Genomic DNA, 19,942 nt, shown 5'->3' on the forward strand with positions numbered 1-19,942 from the left:
ATCTTGCACCATTAGGACCCACTGATATAAAATGCTTAACTGCCTAAGTTGCAACTATGCACTTTTTGGTGGGCTAAGCGCCAGCTTCACATATTTTTGGCTACATTTAAAGTGCCAAATGTAAGTTTAGATATTATGCAATGCAACGTGTTTCTTGGCCTACATCAGTGTTATAGAAGGAAAGACAACAGTGATAATGTTTCAGAATAACATTTATTGGAAATTGTTGGAAAAATATCACTTTTCACCAGTTTGAGCTTCAACCTCAGGATCCGTCTGTGATCCTCTCCAGAATGGAAGTAGTCATCACATACAGAGCATCAACTAGTTCCTGAACAGTGTCCCTCACATGCTGATATCCAAGAGAGGGAGTTACACAGTCACAAGGTGGAGGAATATAAAGCAGTATTCAATGTTTACTTCAGATTAGCTCCGCGTCAGAAATGAGCATGCTTGATGTCTATCTCCATAGAGGCTGAATCATCATGTTCATCAGATAGCTATCATATGCCTCAAACAGTCCTGATGCTCTTCTAGGTAATCACACATCCTGTCATGTTCACAGCTACAGTTGGGATACCTTTGTCATCATGTTAATCACATAGCTATCATATGCCTAAAGGGAGGCATGTGGCGCAGTGGGATAGTGCGTTGGTGTTCGGATCAGGGACACTTCACCCCAAATTGCTCCTGTGGGGATTGTCCACAGTATTGAGTATGTAAGTCGCTTTGGATAAAAGTGTCTAACAAGTAACATGTCATGTAATGTAAAACAGTCCTGATGCTCTTCTATTTATTTAATGGTTTATTTAGCAGGGGCAATGCACAGTAATCTATCTGTCTCGCTATCTATCTCTCTGTCGCTATCTATCTCTCTCTATAATCACAAACCAAGAAAGTTGTGACACTTCCGCCGGTTTATATAGCCTAGACAATGTAGGATAGAAATAAATATAAATATATATAGCATGTATATATATATATATATAAAATAACAATTTCATTATATGGATTCAACTTGTGCCCCCCCCCCGCTGGACTTGTCTGTGGTTTAGCCGTTACTGTGACATCAGTATCAGCCATGGAAGATAGTTTGTTTGTTTCATTCTAAGCTATCCAGCAAGGTTATTTTCATTTATGTTGTTTTTTTTCTGCACAGTGTAGAGTCTTGTTGTGATGAGAGGGAGAATAGCTAAAGAAGTCCTGTCACAAGTTAATCGGAGAGGATCACAGCTGGCCACGGATCTCGATGCTGCATTCGGGCTGTGAGTAAACAACTTGTGTCTTACTTTTAGGCTGTCTGGAGGCATGGACAGCTATCAAAGCTACTAAACATCACATTAACAACGATGTACAAATGAAAGTCGGAGACAAATACATATTTGAAATGATTTATTCACGTTTGCAATGTTTTGAACAGACATCCCCAGTCACCTCATTGTCATTTTGTAGTCCTCGCTGTACGCGTCCGGATATCGGCATCGCAACCACAACCTCACACACTGGTACTGGATGTGCATCAAAGTGTTCCTATGGAGCCAAATATACCAAAAGATAAATGTAAACAACAAAAGAAGCGATCGAAATGTGTATTTCCTTGTTATTCGACAATGGCTCCTCAAAGTACACGCCCCATTCCTACCGTTAACGGAACGTAACGAGTTCCCCGGTGTAACCAGTTAAACGGTAACAACGGTACTGCGTACCGGTGAGTACCGGCCCAATTCCAGCACTGGTATTGTGGACATAAAGTGTCCGGAATGTTGCACTGCAGGCAGCGGCTCGCGCACAGACGGGCCTTGTTATGCAAAGAGCAGTCCACATGATTCACCCAAACACATGTCTGTGTGCAGCAGGGAGTCTGGACCTGTGTCTGTTAGTTAGCCTGCATGCTGTCAGTGAATCGATACGTGTCGCACTACTGTTCACTTTCACATGACTAGATGCATGCACTGCTTTAATTGAGTATTGCCCAACATTTATGGCGCTCACAGGCATTCCCAAGATCCCTTACTCACCCAGTGCTGGGCCTGCAGATGTTCTGTGCTTCAAACACTACAATGCAGAGGAGGTAGGCGTGACACACACACACACACACACACACACACACACACACACACACACCACACACACACACACACACACACACACACACACACACACACACACACACACACACACACACACACACACACACACCACACACACACACACACACACACACACACGTGAGCTTCCCCTAGACCAGTAATCCAAACGAAAATATCTTCCCTCCGTAGTATTTTGATCATTTGCTCCGATAATCAATCAGATCGATGGATTCCAGAGATTTTTCTCAAAAATGATGACTCTGAAACAGTCAGTGGGCACCACTTAACAGCCAATCAGAATGAGAATATGTTTCACATGTGACGTATTTAAATTGCGAGTGATTGAGTGACAGATGAAGGTTGTTTAGGAGAAAATATGAAGGTAGATATGGTGCAAAATGCGAGAGCGTGAAAACCTGATGTGAGCACTTGTAGAAAAAAAAGTTTGTGTACATAAATGTACACTTGTATAAAATATCCACGTAACTGTGAACCAAATGTACACTTGTATAAAATATCCACGTAACTGTGAACCAAATTTACACTTGTAAAAAATATCCACGTAACTGTGAAACAAATTTGAAGTCACAGAAAAAAAAAAAAAGTTTTGTAGCTTGTATAAAAAAAATGAACTTAGTTATGAAATGTTCACTTGCAGAAAAATACATATTTTTTAAATATATTTTCCATTACAACTGCAACTTTATTTATTACAACCTCTCAAATCAGTCATTACAACTTGACGAATCTGCTCTGTGGCAGTATAAATCGACGAATCTGCGGTCTTGACTTTTGCTACACTTCTTGCGATAAATCTGTCGCAAAAGTAATTTTCACCTGTAGATGTGGGGGGAGGGAGGGGGGTTGGAGCGAAGGGGCGGAGCTATCAGAAGGACGAGGCTCGGGTGACTGGAGACTGCGGGCTAACGGTTCGTGTCGCTACCAGTCCGCTGACATGGCGCTTCAATCAACGGTATATTTTGCCCATTACTTGCCCAGTATTACTTTGAATATTATTATTGTGATTGAGGATTAAATCCGCTTTGAAGACCACCGTTTTATATCGTGCACTTTAGCGGCAAAATAACGTCAGTCAGCCAGCTAACGCTAGCTTTGTTGAGTTTATGCTAGCCAAACAAGTAGTGGTTGTAGTCTACAGCAGTAATTAATATATTATAGCCTACTGCTTTGGCACTAACGGTTGATAACCGTTTATGAAAATAAAACCAATTGAACTGTACTGAAATAATGACAAGTTTTATAATTGTCTTGGGCTCCTGCTGTGTTTTTAAAGCCTTTGTAAATTATCCATGCTATTTTCTATTTAGCTAACGTCGAAGTAGTGTATGTGAAATCAGCCTCATAATAAGATGTGTGTATATTACAATTATTAATGTAATATTTCAAGATGATTACTTAGATATTACAATATGGTTGGTTGAGCTGGAGTTCATTATTGAGCTTACACGTTAACGTCACAGTCATCGGAAGAACGAACCCAAACCTTGTTGTTTTTATTAATTGTATTACCAAATTGATATCAAATAAACAGTAAGCATTGGTAACACAATTTCCAAAGTTACAGTAAAATAAAAAGGACCCTGACTCGGACAATACACAATCCAACATGTTCAACAGAAGAAAATCAGTTATATTGTTTGTACACATGGTTCTTTACATATATATATATATATCTGTTTGTTTAAGGTGTCCAGGTGATGCAGACAGGCTGGACCAGAGAGTGAGAGACAGAACTGGGGCCTATACGACGAAGCTGGTTCAACTAACCTGGATATGTTTGAGTTAGCCGGTTGGCCTAATCCAAAACATACGCGCTCTCGCTAAACTGTACTACGACGCTGGTTATCAAGTGGATCGCTCAAGCCAGCCGTGTCCTATCTAGTTAGGTGCGCGTTCACATGAAAGGGGTGGTATCTGGAGCATTCGACCAATCACAAACATGGAGAAGCGTACTGACAGCGCAGCGTCATACTTCCTGAATGAAAAGTGAACTTTAATACTCGTCAAAAATGAAGAAGTGGCCTGCTCTTGCCAGGATGTCTAAGCCAGTTAAACGTTGTGCTGTTGTTGGCTGCAAGACTCGAGAAAGGGGAATGCATGCAATGCCATCAGTGGAAAAAGAAAATAATCTGTGGCTAGACTTCATTTTCAAGGGACATGTGCCAGAAGACCACGGCAGATTTCTGTTGGTGTGACTGTGTTCCAAACATTTTACGACGGACATGTTTATGAACTTCTCTCAAGTCCAACACGGATATGCCTCCAAACTAATGCTAAACCCGGGATCAATACCAACCACCCGGGACCAGGCCAGTGAGGACACATCCAATTTTGAAGCTGTAAGTTTTTATTTAGCTGTGTTTTTCCTGATAAAGCTATCTCTAGCTTGTAGTATGTAGCATGTAGCATGTAGCTTCGCCGTATCAATGTCGCCTCAAATCCAAATAGTAATCGGTTAGGTGTTTATATGTTTTTGTAACGTTTTATTTTGTACGCTCCGCAGTCTTTGCTTTGTCTTTTATTTTAATTATCAGGCATTTGCTAACATGTTCAGACATACTGCCATAATGGCGATCTGTGTGAAGGCTGTAAAGCCACGCCCTAGCCGATAACACAAGTATTTATTCTCCTATTTATTAGTATTTTGTATCCTCTAAAATCATATTGAGTAAGTTATAATAACAAACGTAATCTTCTGTAGGTAAGTGCCGTTTTTTGCAGCGTTATATGTAAAAGCTTTTGTGATTGTAGTCTGTAAGAACGATCAGATATCATCGATCTGTAAGCTACGCTACGCTAATGAGACATGCCGTTTTTTGCAGCGTTATATGTAAAAGCTTTTGTGTGTTTACTTGTTTGCGCACATGAATATAAATGGGGGTGTGTGAGGATACAACACTGTGTGTATGTATGCGAGGGAGGACACACACCACGAGTAAAACGGAGCTAAAGCCCCGTTGGTCTGTTGTTGTTGACGAGGCCTTACCTCTAGCAACAGGCTAATTAGTGGCTAGCACTCATTACAGTCAGTCTACTGAGCTCAGCCCCTCCAACATGTCATCTGTATTGAGTCAGAAACACAGCATGCACGTTACGGTTCAAAACTAACTCAGATTGGAAAAGGCTAAGCAAAGAGCTTTGCTAAATAGAGAGTTTTAAGCCCCATCTTTTGGGATTTCAGACTATATTTATCCAAATATAATAGATTTTGTTCTAACTATGTTTTCTAATTTACAGGCCAGCACCTCACATACTTACTAATTAGTGACAATTTGTACATCCTTTGCTATTATTTACATTTTTTTTTAATCATGGCGGAAATGAAAGACTGTACCTGGCAGCCCTGCACTACAATGAAAACGCTGAGCGTGCACAAGCCAACATCCACTGGAAACCCTCTGTATAAACTGCAGTTCCCAAAGGCCAGGAAGGGAGAATGCAGAGCAAAACCAGTAAAGACTGACCCCACATTCCGTAAGTGTTTAAAATATTTATTATACAACTATTTACAAATATAAAATAAAAAAATTAGAAAGAACTTTCAGTTTTTTACATGCATATACTAATCTAAACCAAATTTTTTGTTGTGCTTTTTTTTTTTAACATTGCACAGGCTACGTGGCCAACTTGATGGACCTCATCTTCGACCAAGTCTTTGTGGACCCTGCACCATTATGAGCGACCTGACAGGGAGGAGGTCATCGCCGGGTATGCTACACGGTTCAATTTGGCTGCTGTCTGAACCCAACATCGACATTTTGCGGATCAGGAAACTCCTGCCTCCCTGAGGACAACGCAGGCCGGAATCACCACTCTGATCCTGCGTCCAAGGAAGCCCCAGCACCAGCTCACAAAGCTTCTGTAGGCTAGATACCTGTGACGCCTGAAATCATTAAAAAAAATATTTAGTGTCATTTATACAAAATACAAGTACATTTAGTTTTTTTTTATGGGTTCAAAGAACCGTTGATTTTGACAATAAAGTTCCGAGTTGATATCAAATGTGTCGTGATTATTCATGTTTGGATGGGTAAAGAATATTCTGATTTCAAAAGCATAAGGTTGTGTGTGGACTTTTGTTGTCGTACACATGGGTGTGTTATGCCATTGCTGTGTAGTATATAATAGTACATGTACAATGACAGCATGAAAGATTGCATAAAGCCATATACACCAGTATTTATTGCCATGAACAATATTGGCATTCGTTTTACAATTTCAGTCAAAACAAACAAACCACTCACTGCTCTATTTGCCTCAACTGTAGTCCACCATGTTCAGCTCTGTAAATATTCAATGCATTCTGCAGGGAGAACACATTCAGGCACACAGGCTCCAATCCAGGATGGTCCACCATACAAGTTACAGAGTCCTCAAGTTCCTGCATCCGTCTTGACACCTAGTGTGATAAACGTATATTGAATGACATGTGAAAAATGTATTCTCTAAACAGACAACTTAGTGAAGCTATCAAAAATGTTACCTGTGGTATCTCCATGCAGCACATTCTCCGTTCAGAAGGCATCGTGGCGCAATTTGCACATGTACACCTGTAGAAAGAAGTCAATAACTGAGCTTTTAAAAACACATGAAACTACACACATTGCTGACAACTGAGGTGTTGTTGGAGTTATACTTTTTATCACCCTAAGTTATTGAACTTTCCAACGGTTGTTGCACGATGTTGAAAGAAAAGGACTGTAAACTATTAATAAACGCAATGAGGCCATTGTATATATGCTGAAAATATGAATGTCTCCCTTTATAAATATATATGTATTGCTGTTTTTGCGTTACAAACTCTAAGTTATAAACTGTACACATTGCATTCTTGCTAATTAGCCAAAATATGAACGGAATAAGTAGCACGCATCGTAACAGAGTAAAAATAAATAGGGACAACAGCTTGTCAACTAACCATTCAGAAACGTCCTGCTGCAACCGAGATCTTTGCACCTCCACCAAAACCTCCGCTGCTTCAGGGTCAGTCTCTGGATCAAATTGATAATATGCTTGAACACATGCATTGCTCTGAGATTACATGTTTATTCCACACTCGTAATCACAGCAAGCATGGTAACGTGACTCTCACCGGCTCATGCACCGCTCTTCTGCAGGGGGGCGTGGTCAGCTGTTGCTCAGAATTTTCAAAGACAGGCTTGGAATAGAGCGAAAATGAGTGAAACGAGGCATGGCTAAAAAATGATCTGTTTGGTATTTTGAAAAATAAAATGTATAAATATACCTTATATAGGTATGGTCATACACTAAATCATTTAAATATAGCATGATAGGTTGCTTAAAATAATACTTCTGCATACAGTATGTGACACAGTGAGTGTTGCACGGCCTGATACGGCTCAGCTGACTCAGATAAGGAGATATATGATACATTATGAAGTGATATGCCGCGGACTGTACTTAATGTTACTCTGATCCGGTTACTTATGTTGTGGCAGATATTTAAGTAAGCTTTCTTAACGCTAATGTTATAATAGTCAGATTGCTCTGAAGATGGGAGGTGATATTCTATTAATGTTCACGTTCACACAGTCAGTGATTTTTGCCGGCCGTCTTTCCTGCGACGGCAGCTTTTCTGTATTTCCTTTCTCCTGTAATATGACTTGATCGCTTTAAACTCCGCACACTGAGCTCTGATTGGTCAGCAGGCGTTGAGTTGAGCTCTTAGCCTGCAACCTAACCTGGTCCCGACCAGGTTAGCCGCTAAGCATAAGTTACCATGGAGATCTAGCCCGCTAAAAAGAGAACCAGCTTCGTAGGACCGGAAAGCCGAAGTTTTCCCTGAATTTAGCCAGCTAAGGGAAAATCCTGCTTCGTAGTATACCCCCCAGGACTCCTCACAGCAGTGAACTTCAGCTCAAGTACGAAGACTCTTTTTTCATACTGTACAAAGAATCAAGAAAGATATTGGTTTAAATGAATGAAGTATTGACTTGAATACACTGATATACATTCCATTAAACAATACTAAATACTAGATCACCTACACATCAGTGAAGTTGAGGTTTTTTTCCATGCAAAAGGTTACATTTAGATGTTAACAAGCAATATGACTTTGTCAGCTTTCTAATTTAATGTATTGAAGGCAAAGATATTTAACACATAGTGAGAACTGCTACTATTTATCTCTCAATATTGTCTGTAAAAAACGTGGTAAAAGTTATTCTTTCAGTGAGACAACAGAGCAAGCTTCTACAGTTGTACTACGTTTTGATAACAGTTAAATATTATTTTGATAATAACATATATTTCAATATTGATGAATTTCATACTGTTCATTCATAATCTGATTACAATTCAAAAATAATTATATTTACAGCCCCTAAACACAAACACACCTCTTTCATAAATAACACACTTGTTCTGCAATAATGTTTTATGTTTCCTGTAATTTTTGTTAGGGAAGGACATGCCTGAAAGACATGACATCCTCTCCTTCTCTGAGGGTCAAGAAGAACATCCAAGAGGAACATTAAAAGCTGATGTTATGAGATTTTAAGACCAGTACAGGACATTCACTAAGAAACTACTTTTATTGTGAAAAAAAAGATCTGCACACCAAATATTTTTGTAGTCTATCAGGACCATCATTTGTTTGTGACGCTGCCTGCACCTCAGAGAAGGGGTGGTTATAGTCAGGCTTATAAAGTGTGGCGAAAAACAGTCAGCTGATGGGATGCATCTATTTCCACATCTACACTCCATCAGCTGATTATTTCTATTTGCCTCACTTTATGAGCTTCACATCACCTGTGCCTTGTACCGCAGAGTTTGCAACGTCACAAATAAATGGGGCCAATCTTCAGTCAGATGTGAATGTGTAATCTAACATTTTCAGTAAGAATAATGGACGAAAGGAGTGCAAATACAAATACAATTTATTGAAATGTGAACCAAAAGTTAATCAAACATGTTTTAAATAAAAAGCACATATGGACAGAAGGTGTAAACCTATTAAATGTATAAGTAAACACATTTAGTCAAATAAAGTGACAGACTAGGCCTGTGCAGTTGGTATCAGCTATTCCCAGCATGGGTTCCTCCATCAGGCCTGGTCCTCCTCGCAGAGGAAAGACCCTCAGTCCTCTCCAAACCAACAGACAGGACATCCATCACACGGAGGTTTCTCCCTGAAGTCTCTGCTGCTCTCTGGACACCATGCTGTCTCAATCCGTCCACACTGAATATGAGAGGGGGAAAATGAAAATAATAAATGCTTTAGACAATAAGAAATATAAAGTTGACTGTTGAGTTGCTCAGTTTTTTTAGATTGTCAATACTATTACTGTATAACTAATATCTCAGGTTAAGAGGCACCTTCAAATAAAGATTGGTCTTTAAATACATGTTGTCTTTTGAATTGTTTGTCTAAAGTCAAGGATCTAGAACTGGTACTTAGTTTTAATGATACAGTCTGGTTATTATGCTGTTTGGAGGAGGCCTCACAGGTAAGAGTACTAACTAGCTACCATCACAAGTACCTTAGCTTGACTTAAATGTATTAAACGTATAGTTCAGTGATGGCAAAATATAAATAACTAATGTCATGCAAACATATTAATATTTGCTTGATTCCAGAGTTGAATTTAGCACAATTGCATACAAACGTTAAGGGATTTTAAGATTCTGAAGTCTTCGTTCTAAATAGAAAATAGCATGGATAATTTACAAAGGCTTTAAAAACACAGCAGGAGCCCAAGACAATTATAAAACTTGTCATTATTTCAGTACAGTTCAATTGGTTTTATTTTCATAAACGGTTATCAACCGTTAGTGCCAAAGCAGTAGGCTATAATATATTAATTACTGCTGTAGACTACAACCACTACTTGTTTAGCTAGCATAAACTCAACAAAGCTAGCGTTAGCTGGCTGACTGACGTTATTTTGCCGCTAAACTGCACGATATAAAACGGTGGTCTTCAAAGCGGATTTAATCCTCAATCACAATAATAATATTCAAAGTAATACTGGGCAAGTAATGGGCAACATTTACCGTTGATTGATGCGCCATGTCAGCGGACTGGTAGCGACACGAAACGTTAGCCCCGCAGTCATCCGGTTCGACGTGACTAGGCTTGTTTGAGACAAGCGAGACCTGCGCAGTTGCGATCAACGTCTTGCTAGTGCGTTGCATGATGGTTAGTCATTTTGTCCGACTTGCTCTGGAGGCTCGCCTACATGAGACGTTGAAATCTCGCGGGACAAAGACGCCCGCAGCCTTGAGAGCGAGGCGAGGCGAGGCGGCGCAGTTCCTCTCCATGGGCTGCGGAAGCGAAATGCTTGATGGGAAACGACTCGCTGGTATCTCGAGCTGAGCGCTCATTGGTGGTTTTTACCCCGTGCTGGTGATGAAACTCTCCAATTGGCTCGGCAAAAGTTTGTTGTTGTTTTGTGTCAGTTTTACGTCGCCACATGCATTCCCATTTTTCATCATTGTTCCACAATGTTTATCATCATGAAATTAATATCCATATATTTTATACTATACTTGCACTGCTTACCGTTTTCATACTTTATATGTCTTAGCATATTCATACACACTGTTCATACTGCTCACAGGCTGATATCTAGTGTATTCATACCCCTCACTGTTTATTCATCATTCAATTCATTCTATATTTTATTCTGTCTATTGTGTACATTACTTTTCACTTTACTGCTTGTTGCACCTGGTTAATCATCTTTATTTAAAGAGACTCTTGGTCCATTATTACAAAAACATACAACACTCAAATATAAATTAAAAAAGGCAGTTATACCAATGTTTCCACAGAGGTGACTGATTTGACAGCAGCATAATGAGTTAGTTAGAACTAGCTAAACTGCATTTCGTTGTCTCAGTACCTGTAATCTGTGCAATAACAATAAAGTTGAATCTAATCTTGAGCAGGAACAAATGCATTTACTTAGTACATATCTGACATTAACGATTAAACACATGTGTGCATTGTTTATAAATGCAAACCGAGTCAAGCCGACTCCGGAGGTGGCGGTATGCACCTTAAAGTTGTTTGCAATCCGCCAAAAATCCGAGAGAAGAAGAAGAAGAAGACGAAGCCGACTCCGAGCTGTCCGACTTCAGGCGAGCTTTTTGAGACCTCCCACGGCTGCGATCGGCTATTCTCGTCTACTTTCGAGGCGAGCCGCAACGCGTCTCAAACAAGCCTACTGACTGTACTAGGCTTGTTTGAGACGCGTTGCGGCTCGCCTCGAAAGTAGACGAGAATAGCCGATCGCAGCCGGGGGAGGTCTCAAAAAGCTCGCCTGAAGTCGGACAGCTCGGAGTCGGCTTCGTCTTCTTCTTCTTCTTCGCCTTCTTCTTCTTCTTCTCTCGGTTATTTGGCGGATTGCAAATAACTTTAAGGTGCATACCGCCACCTCCGGAGACGGCTTGACTCGGTTTGCATTTATAAAGAATGCACACATGTGTTTAATCGTTAATGTCAGATATGTACTAAGTAAATACATTTGTTCCTGCTCAAGATTAGATTCAACTTTATTGTTATTGCACATATTACAGGTACTGAGACAACGAAATGCAGTTTAGCTTCCAACCAGGAGTGCAACAAGCAGTAAAGAGAAAAGTAATGTACACAATAGACAGAATAAAATATAGAATGAATTGAATGATGAATAAACAGTGAGGGGTATGAATACACTAGATATACACAGCACAGCAGCCTGAGAGCAGTATGAACAGTGTGTATGAATATGCTAAGATATATAAAGTATGAAATGGTAAGCAGTGCAAGTATAGTATAAAATATATAGATATTAATTTCATGATGATAAACATTGTGGAACAATGATGAAAAATGGGAATGGATGTGGCGACGTAAAACTGACACAAAACAACAACAAACTTTTGCCGAGCCAATTGGAGAGTTTCATCACCAGCACGTGGTAAAAACCACCAATGAGCGCTCAGCTCGAGATACCAGCGAGTCGTTTCCCATCAAGCATTTCGCTTCCGCAGCCCGTGGAGAGCAACTGCGCCGCCTCGCCGCGCCTCGCTCTCAAGGCTGCGGGCGTCTTTGTCCCGCGAGATTTCAACGTCTCATGTAGGCGAGCCTCAAGAGCAAGTCGGACAAAATGACTAACCATCATGCAACGCACTAGCAAGACGTTGATCGCAACTGCGCAGGTCTGCGCAGGTCTCGCTTGTCTCAAACAAGCCTACTGTGTGACTGACCCGAGCCTCGTTGTTCTGATAGCTCCGCCCCTTCGCTCCAACCCCCCTCCCTCCCCCCACATCTACAGGTGAAAATTACTTTTGCAACACATTTATCGCAAGAAGTGTAGCAAAAGTCAATACCGCAGATTCGTCGATTTATACTGCCACAGAGGATATTCGTCAAGTTGTAATGACTGATTTGAGAGGTTGTAATAAATAAAGTTGCAGTTGTAATGGAAAATATATTTAAAACATATGTATTTTTCTGCAAGTGAACATTTCATCACTAAGTTCATTTTTTTTCTTCAAGCTACAAAACTTTTTTTTTCTTCTGTGACTTCAAATTTGGTTCACAGTTACGTGGATATTTTATACAAGTGTACATTTGGTTCAGTTACGTGGATATTTTATACAAGTGTAAATGTATGCACACAAACTCAGATTTTTTTTCTGCAAGTGCTCACATCAGGTTTTACACACTCTCGCATTTTGCACCATATCTACCTTCATAGAAAATGTCGGAGAAGAAAAAGTTTGAGAGTCGCGCTCGGAAAAGGAAATTGTTGAGGGAAAAGGAGTTTCGAGACAAGCAGCTATTACAAAAAATGCCGAAGCTTACAGGTTATTTTAAACCTGTAGGCCAGGATGAGGAGGAAGGACAGATTAGGTCTGTACCAAGCGGCAGCGGTGCCGGCCGCGGGGCCTTGGAGCCAAGTAGGCCGTTTGGTTCTGATAGTGATGGAGTAGCGGGAGAGGAAAAACAGACAGGAGGGATGTTGGAGGAGATGGGAGGACGACGAGGACTTGCTACGTGGAGGGGAGCCAACGGCAACCGGACAAATACATGAGGGAGGCCCGATACGTCACTCATCTGGAGGAGAGGACCAGGCGCGCGTAGAGCAGAGTGGAGAAGTGCGATCACAGAGCCTGCCGAGGCTATAAATGACTTTGATTTGTTGTTTAAATAGGGGGCCTACAAAAACTTAACGCCTTAACCTGCCATCAGCCCCAGGGCCTGATGGCAGGTTAAGGCGGGCTTGTCGGTACCCTCTGGTTTTGAGCCTGGTCTTAGGCACTATCAGCAGCAGCTGATCTGCCGATCTTAAGGCTCTGCCTGGGGTGTAGCGATGGAGGAGTTCGGCTACATAGGCCGGAGCCAGCCCATTTAGGGCTTTGAAAACAAATAAAAGGATTTTAAAATCTATTCTGAACCGAACTGGAAGCCAGTGCAATGAGGCCAGAATTGGGGTGATGTGGTCACGCTTTTTATGGCCAGTTAGAAGACGTGCAGCTGCGTTCTGCACTAGCTGCAGGCGTCTAATTGAGGCCTGGTCCATACCCACATACAGAGCATTGCAGTAATCCAGTCTCGAGGTAACAAAGGCGTTAATAACCCTTTCTAGGTCTTTAAAAGATAAAAACGACTTGGTCTTAGCCAATAGTCGTATTTTAAAAAAGCAGGTCTTGACTACGGTGCTGACCTGCTTATCAAATGTAAAAGCGCTATTGAAGGTCACTCCAAGGTTTATGACAGAGTGGAGGATGTTTTTACTGAGGGAGCCCAGAATATCAACCGGAGAGGCTGGAGGTCGGTGTCCAAAAAAGATGACCTCGGTCTTGCTCTCGTTGAGGGTGAGGAAGTTTTGGCTCAGCCAGGATTTCATCTCTGTTAAGCAGTCCATCAACTGCTGTAGTGAGTTGGCATTTTAATTGAGAGGCAGATAGATCTGTACATCGTCAGCGTAACAATGGAAGGGGATGTTGTGTTTTGTGAGAATTGAGCCTAGGGGCAGTATGTACAATAGAAAAAGGATGGGGCCCAGAATCGAGCCTTGGGGAACCCCACAGGTAAGAGGGGCTTTAGCAGAGGAGAAGGCACCCAACTGCACTGAGAAGCTACGGTCTCTCAGGTAGGACCTGAACCATGCAAGGGCAGAGCCTGTGATGCCTGCGGACTGTTCAAGTCGTGACAACAGGATGCTATGATCCACAGTGTCGAAGGCAGCTGTCAGGTCCAACAGCACCAAGACAGCTGAGCTACCTGAGTCGGCGGCTAGGAGCAGATCATTAAAAACTCTTCAAAGGGCTGTTTCAGTACTGTGCATGGGTTTGAAGCCAGACTGAAACTTTTCATGGATGCCATGTGTGGTTAAAAACGTATGTATAAGGTTGTTTGAGTTAAGTCCTGTATATACTGATATATATGGATTAGTTAAAAAAATTACATAACACACATTGTGTTCATGTTACAGGTACATGAACGGTGCAGCCACCAACCCTGACTGTCATGTTCTGGCCTATGCTGGAGCTCAGGTGAAGAAGGGGCTGGATACTGCTCAGAAGCTGGGTACACAAAACTTTGGTACGAGTGACTTGATTGTGTCACTGTCAAATGTCTACATTCTCCTCTTTGTATGTAACAGTGTTGCTACATTATATTTGTCTCCTCAGTGTTTTGGGGAGGAAGGGAAGGCTTCCTTACCATCCACAATACTGATGTTGCTGCTGAACTGAAGCACATGGCTAACTTCTTCAAAATGGCTGTCAGTAAGTGTGCACGGCACGTGATTATGGGATTCCAACTTAGAATGAATCACCCATGACTTGGAATTTCCAAATCAGGTGAAGAAATATTCCACTTTCAGTTTTAATGCTTGTGTTTCTCAACAGAGTACAGAGAGAAGATTGGCTTGAAGTGTCAGTTCCTTATTGAACCCAAGCCTAAGGAGCCCTGCAAACACCAGTATGACTATGGTAAGATTTAACAAAACAAGTATGCTTTGAAAGTATACTGTCTTAAAGGAATACTTCATCCACAAAACGATCATTTGTATTGCAAATACTCATTACTTGGTACTTGGATTCCAGAAAAATCCTCTGATCTTTTTTAATATACTATACTAAGTAATTTTTTCAACATACTGCACTTTGACTTTTTTTCCACTTATAAAACTAAGACCTTTTTTATATACTATACACAAAAATGTTTTCTAAATAATATACCATGACTTTTTTTCCCCACATACTACATGCTATACTATTTTTTTCCACATACCATACGATCTACTTTTTTCCCACATATTATAATATGGCTATGTTTCCCACATACCATACCATATGCCCCGAACATTCATTTTTTAAACAACATTAATAAAGACTTTTATCAGTTCTTGGATTCTTCGTTCACTGTGGAGGCTTGCTAGATAAGCAAGTTATTTTCACAAATTCAAGTTAAGATGGAGTTAAGTGGTAAGTGGGTGAAGTATTCCTTTAATGATGCCTTTTATATGTCACTTTTTTCTGTAGATGCTGTGAGTGTCATCGGATTCCTGAAGCATTATGGTCTGGAGAATGACTTTATGTTGAACATCGAGCCAAACCACACCACCCTGGCAGGACACTCTTATGAACATGATGTAGTCATGGCCTCCGCGTATGTCTTTTAACTTAATATTCAGGGGAACACTTCCCCAGCATGTTGAAGACTGAAACAGTTTTGTGTTATCGCTGCCTGCTGCTGGACAGGTTTGGCATGCTGGGGTCAGTCGACTCCAACACGGGCTCTCCTGACCTGGGCTGGGACACAGACCAGTTCCCCATGGACATCAGGAACACCACCTTGCTCATGAAGGTGAACTTATTTATTTAATTTGTAAAAGGAGTTTATGCTAATTAGGTTTGTTAATGTAACACTGTCTGAGCACCTCTTGAATGGGATTCACAAAAGCTTTAGCTAAAATAGCTATTATACTTAATAGACTAAATATTTGTTTTAAGCAGTGTTGCGGCTATAGGTAGTCCTAATAAAAAGGAAGTGAGCGGCTTAATACGGGAGATAAACACTTGGACACGCTCAAACAAAACAGCTTCGCTCCTTCCGTTTCATTTGAAAGAATAAGGAAAAATACAATACATCCCATTTCCAATAACCTTGAGCGGATGACCAATGCAAGTGATGATTAAAGATATTGCGGTGGAACATTTCTGCCAACAGAAAATGTTGCCTCCCGACTCACCCCCTTTCTTTCTATACAAAACCACACTGAGCAGGTGAGTGCAGCCAGGTTTAACAACCACTTAATCCGCCTCTAAATCCAGTGCACGCCCACCACCAATAATACTTAAAAAACAACACATAATAAATCAAAACACAGACACCTTAAATTTGGCATCTACAAGCAGTATTGATTGATTTATTGCCCATTTGGTGCAGCGGAATAAGCTTTCAATTCAACATTATTATCACTTTCCCACTCCAGCGTCCTCAGACAAAGCTACATTAGCATTCTATTGAGTCGTGTAACTGTCCACATGAAAGTGTTAAGAATTCACTCTGCACACTCTGTAGTATAGATCAGACAGTGATTTATCGAGAGTAATTCCTCAGTGTCTTATCTTCTCCAGACCATCATTGAACAAGGTGGTCTGCAGCCTGGGGGCCTGAACTTTGATGCTAAGGTGCACAGGGAGTCCACAGACCTGGAGGACCTGTTCATCGCTCACATCAGAGCCATGGACACCTTCGCAAGAGGACTCCGAAATGCTGTTCGTATTATCGAGGATGGGATCATCCCTGGCATGGTGAAGGTATATCATCTTTATTTAAAGAGACTCTTGGTCCATTATTACAAAAACATACAACACTCAAATATAAATAAAAAAAGGCAGTTATACCAATGTTTCCACAGAGGTGACTGGTATCGTACAGCACTGAAACACGGATTTGACAGCAGCATAATGACAGAGTTATGAGAAACATTCAATCGACAGATGAATTTGTACATTCGATTTCTCAAAAGAGCATGGAACGTGTTGACTCGTGCGTTACAGAACATTTCACTTGCACTGCACCACCTTGGTTTTCTAAGCAGTATACGCAAACAGTCATTATATGCAACCTGGAGCTTCCGGAGGCTCGCCTTCTTATACTTGACCCACAAGGGGGCAGTATAGAGAGGAGTGCAATAAGCTCTAAAGAGGTTCACCTTAACCTTATCTGAACACCAAGAGAATTTTCTAGCCAACATGTTGGCTTGCATATATAAGACACGCCGCTGTCTATACATGTCATCATCATCAGCCATTTCATCTGTGATGATGTGTCCCAGATACTTAGTGTTACAGCAAACAGACAGCACCTGTCCTGACAGGTAGAATGTTGGAAAACAAAGGTTCTTATCCCCTTTTGCTCTGCAGATCATTACAGCGCTCTTCTTAGCATTGTATTTAACGTCAAATTTGACTCCGTAATCAGAACAAACATTTAGCAACTGTTGAAAACCAGCACTGCTAGGAGAAACAATAGCCAGATCATCGGCATACATAAGATGGTTTACAATCACATTACCAATCACACACCCTGTTTTACAGACACTTAAATCATCTGATAGATCATTCATATAGATATTAAAAAGGCATGGTGAGAGGAGCCCCCCCTGGAGGACTCCATTACCAACACCAAATGGCGCAGAGACTGCATTCCCCCATTTGATCCGCATGCTCTGGTTGGCATACCAATAAGCCAGGATCCTAATTATACTGTTAGGCACACCCCTTTGTCTCAATTTTAAAAACAGTTTATGGTGGTTAACTCGGTCAAAAGCCTTAGAGGCATCAATGAAACCAATCAGAACAGTGGAATTCTGTCTTCTATATGTTTCTACCATTTCTTTCAAAGCATAGATGCATAGCTCAGTACCATGCTTAGCCTTGAAGCCAAACTGGTTATCTGAGGTACATAAATAGGAACATAGTCTATCTAACAAAATTCTTTCCAGGACTTTGGATAACACACTGGCTAGAGCAATTGGTCTATAGTATGTATGTGTATATATAGGTATGTGTACAATCAAGTAAAGATCACTGTTAAATAGACTTGCCTTTCAGGTATTAAAGGAAACACCTACACTATGTTTGGTCTGAGTGGTAACATCATGTGTGATTCCAACATAATCGATACTCAAGCTTCAGCCATGGCATTGGGCAGAAAGTGGAGGAGGGTTCTGCCTCATTAGAGGAAATGGAGGTACGAATTTTGACACTTGTTTTCTAGTACTTTTGCACAACCATTGCAATTGTATTACACTTTAATAAAACAGTGATGGGTAGTTATGAAAATATATAAAATGTCACTAGTTTACTTTATTGGTGTTCTATAATTTTGTAAATGCAACAAACTATAATTATGCTTCTTTAGGTATAATATGACTATATTTGAAACATTTATGTTTCGTGTCTCCAGACAACATTTTATTGGGTTGAAGAGTATAACTTTTTTGATAGCAAAGGTAGCTGACCCCTATATTAAAGCATAAAATGTATTTTCTTTATTTAAAGCTTCTCTTTATATATCTGCCTTTGTAATAATGATTGTTACATTAAAATACTAACTGAATGATATTTAGAAGGATGAGAAATAATTGATACTAATATATGTTAATTGTATTTGTCTAAAAGAGTGGCTCAAAGTCAGCCTTCTGTGTTTTATTTTAAAATATCAACCTTCTTCAAACTATAACCAGCAGTATTTGTGAACACTGCTTTCAGCCAATCCCTGGATTGTTTGCTCCAGAGCTTTTCAGTGTGATTTTTGCCACCGTAATAAACCAGTGTAAAAATTGACTAAAAAAGAGAAGATGGTCTCACATTTAGTATAATGTGATGTAATTTGTTTTCTCAGGACTTCATCAAGCAGAACGGTGAACCGAAAGTAACTTCGGGGAAGCAGGAAAAATATGAATCCATCTTCAATCACTACATATAATAAAAGCACCACTCTTCTATGTCTTCTGTGGCCTTAAACACAGTGATTTAAAGGTAAAGACCTTTTTAATTTGTAGATTTTTCACAAAAGAATAACAAAAATAGATTCTGAACACTGCAAGTAGAGAGGTCAAATAAAGGATCCTTGACAGACTAACAGACTTCGATATAATATTTTAGGATCTGTGTATCAGTATGTAATTGTAGTGCTTTTGACATATTATCTGGTACCTTATTCACTGAAAGGCTAGTTTCATTAAGCTGATGACTACTGATGTTTACTATGAAATAAAACACATTTTCACAATGCAGTTGATGAGTGAACATGATTATCTTACACTACCCTGCTCACATATGTCAAACAACGTGAAATGACCCTCGCCTGAGTATAAACTGGTGGCTGACTAAATACTGGGTGGCTGACTAAATACTTTTTCAAAAAAGTATTTAGTCAGCCACCAATTGTGCAAGTTCTCCCACTTAAAAAGATGAGAGAGGCCTGTAATTTTCATCCTAGGTATACCTCAACTATGAGAGACAAAATGAGAAGAAAACAAATCTAGAAAATCACATTGTCTGATTTTTAAAGAATTGATTTGCCAATTATGGTGGAAAATAAGTATTTGGTCAATAACAAAAGTTCATCTCAATACTTTGTTATATACCCTTTGTTGGCAATGACAGAGGTCAAACGTTTTCTGTAAGTCTTCACAAGGTTTTCACACACTGTTGCTGGTATGTTGGCCCATTCCTCCATGCAGATCTCCTCTAGAGCAGTGATGTTTTGGGGCTGTCGCTGGGCAACAGACTTTCAACTCCCTCCAAAGATTTTCTATGGGGTTGAGATCTGGAGACTGGCTAGGCCACTCCAG

At 40.4% G+C, this 19,942-nt stretch overlaps 1 protein-coding gene across 2 annotated transcripts; it reads left to right on the forward strand.

Moving 5' to 3' along the window:
* Window positions 1–1,216: 1,216 nt before the first annotated feature.
* LOC117555188 (xylose isomerase-like) lies at window positions 1,217–19,369 on the forward strand. Of its 2 annotated transcripts, XM_034229978.1 has the most exons (9): window positions 1,217–1,265; window positions 14,561–14,670; window positions 14,760–14,855; window positions 14,979–15,062; window positions 15,615–15,741; window positions 15,834–15,939; window positions 16,713–16,895; window positions 18,259–18,333; window positions 18,988–19,369. In XM_034229978.1, the coding sequence occupies exons 2-9, from the start codon at window positions 14,565–14,567 to the stop codon at window positions 19,069–19,071; spliced, it is 861 nt and encodes a 286-aa protein (XP_034085869.1). In that variant the 5' UTR covers window positions 1,217–1,265; window positions 14,561–14,564; the 3' UTR covers window positions 19,072–19,369. The 2 variants fall into 2 exon arrangements, with proteins under 2 accessions (XP_034085869.1, XP_034085878.1); XM_034229987.1 differs by lacking the exons at window positions 1,217–1,265; window positions 18,259–18,333 and having other exon boundaries at window positions 14,565–14,670.
* Window positions 19,370–19,942: the final 573 nt, after the last annotated feature.

Source organism: Gymnodraco acuticeps, unplaced genomic scaffold, assembly GCF_902827175.1.
Source record: "Gymnodraco acuticeps unplaced genomic scaffold, fGymAcu1.1, whole genome shotgun sequence".
In the NCBI taxonomy this organism is placed as follows: Eukaryota; Metazoa; Chordata; class Actinopteri; order Perciformes; family Bathydraconidae; genus Gymnodraco; species Gymnodraco acuticeps.